This window comes from Talpa occidentalis, unplaced genomic scaffold, assembly GCF_014898055.3.
Source record: "Talpa occidentalis isolate TD23 unplaced genomic scaffold, MPIMG_talOcc4v2.1 talOcc4.11, whole genome shotgun sequence".
NCBI classification, from domain to species: Eukaryota; Metazoa; Chordata; class Mammalia; order Eulipotyphla; family Talpidae; genus Talpa; species Talpa occidentalis.
Window position 1 is genome coordinate 98365642 of NW_023601104.1, and position 3623 is coordinate 98369264.

General features: G+C 72.3%; 1 protein-coding gene across 1 annotated transcript; it reads left to right on the top strand.

The window, feature by feature from the left end:
• Nucleotides 1-1677: 1677 nt before the first annotated feature.
• On the top strand, nt 1678-3321 carry GSC (goosecoid homeobox). Its single transcript, XM_037502010.1, is given in 4 exon segments — nt 1678-1861; nt 1864-2031; nt 2421-2680; nt 2911-3321. Coding segments are annotated over 4 exon segments (768 nt in total). The 3' UTR covers nt 3067-3321.
• The last annotated feature ends 302 nt before the right edge of the window (nt 3322-3623 follow it).

The window sequence follows — 3623 nt, forward strand, 5'->3', positions numbered from 1 at the left end:
GGGCGGCGAGGGCGCTTCCCCGCGGCCCCAGCTCCGGGAGGAGGCGGCCCACGTCCCGAGCCTCGCGGCGGCGGGCACTTCACACAACCCTGCGCGCCCCCTGGTTACTCAGAAATCGCGCGCACACGCGCGCACACAGTGGGCGGGGGTTCCGAGGAGCCCGAGGTGTCCCCCGCGCCCCCACCCGAGCCCTGGGCAGCTCCCCCGGTCCCGGGGCTTCCCCCAGAAGGGGCCGGAGTCGCCGGCGCCGGGGCCGAGGGCCGCGGCGAGCTCCAGGGCCGTGCGCCCGGCCCGCGGGTCCGAGGCCGCTCCCGCCCCGCGCGCCGCCGCCTACCTTCTCGGGGGCCTCGGCCGCCCGCGCGCCGTCGTGGGCCGGAGGCGCCTCCCCGGCTCCGGCGCGCGGGCCGTGCGCTCCGCGGTCCCCACGTCGCCGCCGCCCGCCGCGAGCAGGGCCCGGCTGGAGCAGGCCGCGGGGCGCGGGGCCTGCGTGGCAGCCGCCAAGTCGAAAGGAAAAAACAACCCCCCCGAGATTGGGGAGGGGTGTCGGGAAGCCCTGGAGCCCCGGTTGGGGGCTGTGGGGTAAAAACAACAACTTTTTCTTGGGGGGAGAAAACATCCCATTTCCAAAAACAGTGATTAGCCCACACCGCCGCCCCCCAAAAAATACTGCGCGGGGAGGGAGCCCCGCTGCAGACTGCTGCTTCTGGGGCCGGTTCTCAGCGGTGGGGGGTGCGGTGGCCTCGGGGAGCCGCGGGAGTTTCCAGACCCCAAGTGGCTGCTCGGAGCGCGCACGACGCACCTCTCCAGGCGTCCTTTGCCCTCGCAAGAGTTTGCCTTAGCAAAACCCAAAGGACTGGGGAGGGCGGGGGTGACCCATTCCCTTCGGGGGGTGGGGGAACCTCAAGATCAAACAAAGAGGGAGACGAAACGAGGCGGCTGCGCGCTCGGGGCCCGGGGGAGAAGCGGCGTCTCCGGCCTGGTCCGGGCCGCTCGCCTTTGCTACAACAAAACAAATCCCGACCGGGGGGCGAGCGAAGGGGCCCCGGAGTGAAACTGGCCACAATGAATTTCAGCCACAGGCAGAGGAAATCGCACCCAATAATAGGACCCAGCCCGAGGAGCAGGGGTGGGGGCCGGGCCCGGGCGGGGAGCTGTTAACTGCCGCGCACAATGGAATTAATGAGATTAACCGGGGCAATTAGGGCGCCCGCCCAGCTCGGCCGGCCCGCGGCGGGCGCGCCGCATGGAAGAGATTAGGTTAATTTCATTAATTCGCAATCCACAATCTCTGCGCGGCCCCGGCCGCCCCCTCCCCCTGGCACCTCTCCCCGCCCCCTCCCCAAGCCCCCCCAGCGAAGGACGAGAAAGGGCCAGATCTGGTTCTGTGTGTCGTCTGCGCGTTACCAGGAACCAAATCCAGGATGACGTCGACTCGGTATAAAACCGACTGGAGGTTCCGCCGGGCGCAGCTCCGTCCTGCCCGCGGGCCCGGCGCGGCGAGCGCGCGCGGGGCGGGCGGAGGCGGGCGCGAGGGCGCAGGGCGGGGAGGGGCGCGGGGCTGCGCGCTCGCCGGCGTCTCTTTCGGTTTAGTCCGCGGCGGCCGCGCCGACCCCCCTGCACCTCGAGGCGCTCTCCTCGGCGCGCCCCCGCCGCCCGGCCCCGGCGCGGGGCCCGGGGATGCCCGCGGGCATGTTCAGCATCGACAACATCCTGGCCGCCCGGCCGCGCGGCAAGGACCCGGGGCTGCCGGGGGCGCCCAGCGCCGCGGCCCCGGTCGTGTTCCCGGCCCTGCACGGGGACCCGCTCTACGGCGCCGGCGGCGGCGCGTCCTCGGACTACGGCGCCTTCTACCCGCGCCCGGTGGCCCGGGCGGCGCGGGCCTCCCGGCCGCGGTCGGCGGCTCCCGCCTGGGCTACAACAACTACTTCTACGGGCAGCTGCACGTGCAGGCGGCGCCCGTGGGCCCGGCCTGCTGCGGGGCCGTGCCGCCGCTGGGCGCCCAGCAGTGCTCCTGCGTGCCGACGCCCCCAGGTAGGCTCCGCGCGCGCCGGGCCCGGGCGGGGTGGCCGGGGCGCCCGTGCGCTCCCCCGCGTCCGAGCTCCCGTCCTCTGCAAAGCCGCCCCCAACCCGGCCCGGCTGTTTGGCGACCGCGCGCGGGGCTCGCGCGCTCGCGCCCAACTTCAGACGGGAGCCCGCGGCGACTGCAGCTCGGTGCGCGCCGGGGAGGGGAGGCTCTCGGATCCCTCGCCGGGCCGGGGCGTGCGCGGGTCGGCCCGTAGCACGCTCGCCCCGCTCCCGCGCGCCCCGGGCCCCGGCGCCCCCGGGCTGGGGATCTCCAAGTCCGGCGGCGGCGCGCGGGGGGCGCCCGGGCCTGCGCCGGGGCCGGGCGGGCGCTTGACCCTGCGCGCCCTCTGCCGCAGGCTACGAGGGCCCGGGCTCGGTGCTGGTGTCCCCGGTGCCGCACCAGATGCTGCCCTACATGAACGTGGGCACGCTGTCGCGCACCGAGCTGCAGCTCCTCAACCAGCTGCACTGCCGGCGGAAGCGGCGGCACCGCACCATCTTCACGGACGAGCAGCTGGAAGCGCTCGAGAACCTCTTCCAGGAGACCAAGTACCCGGACGTGGGCACCCGGGAGCAGCTGGCGCGGAAGGTGCACCTCCGCGAGGAGAAGGTGGAGGTACGCGCGGCCCGGGGCGCTTCCCTGCGGCTGGGGCCCGGCGGGCGGGCCGCGCGCCCCGGGCCCCGGGCTTTCCAGACGCGCCCGGGGCGGGACGGGGGCTGCCGGGGGGCGCGTGGGCTCGGGGAGGCGTCCGGGACACGGGAGCCAAGTCGTGCGCGCGGGGCTCCCCGCGAGTTGGGGGGCGCGCCCCGCGCCCTAATGGCTGTTTGGTCCCCGCTGCGCAACAGGTCTGGTTTAAGAACCGCCGTGCCAAGTGGAGGCGGCAGAAGCGGTCCTCCTCGGAGGAGTCGGAGAACGCCGAGAAGTGGAACAAGCCGTCGTCGAAGGCGTCCCCCGAGAAGAGGGAAGACGAAGGTAAAAGCGATTTGGACTCGGACAGCTGACGGCCGCGCGCCGGCCCGACTCGGGACACTTGCACAGACGGTCGACGCTACTTTCTTGCACACGCGCTGCCTTGTGGGAGGGGGTCGAGGAAGGGAGAGGTGCTGTAAATAGTGTACAGAGCCGGAGGGTCGGCGTCTGGGGTGGGGGCCCCGCTGGGGCTCGCAGCCCCCCAGCCCGAGGCCCCGCGCCCCGCTCCCCACCGTAGTATTTATAGTTAAGTTAACGGTGTCAGTACAATAAAGTGATGGCCATGTCGACGGGCCCCTTTCTGTATTTTCTCCTCCTGCACCGCCATCCGAGGCCCGAAGACAGGGCTGTTTAGTCTGTAGCTTTGGAAGAAAAATGGAGCAGCCCGACCTGTCCAGAAAAGCAGAAGAAGAAAGGGTCTCGGGTAGAAACCAGTCGCTGCAGGAGGGGTGACCCTGGGAAGTTAGCTGCCTCCTCCCAGGGGTGCTGCTGCCCACCCTGCGGGCAGATCAGCAGAGGGCCACCCGCTGGGGGTTCTCCCAAGGGGTGGGCAGAGGAGAACCTGGCTGAGCCTGCTCAGGCGGCTGAG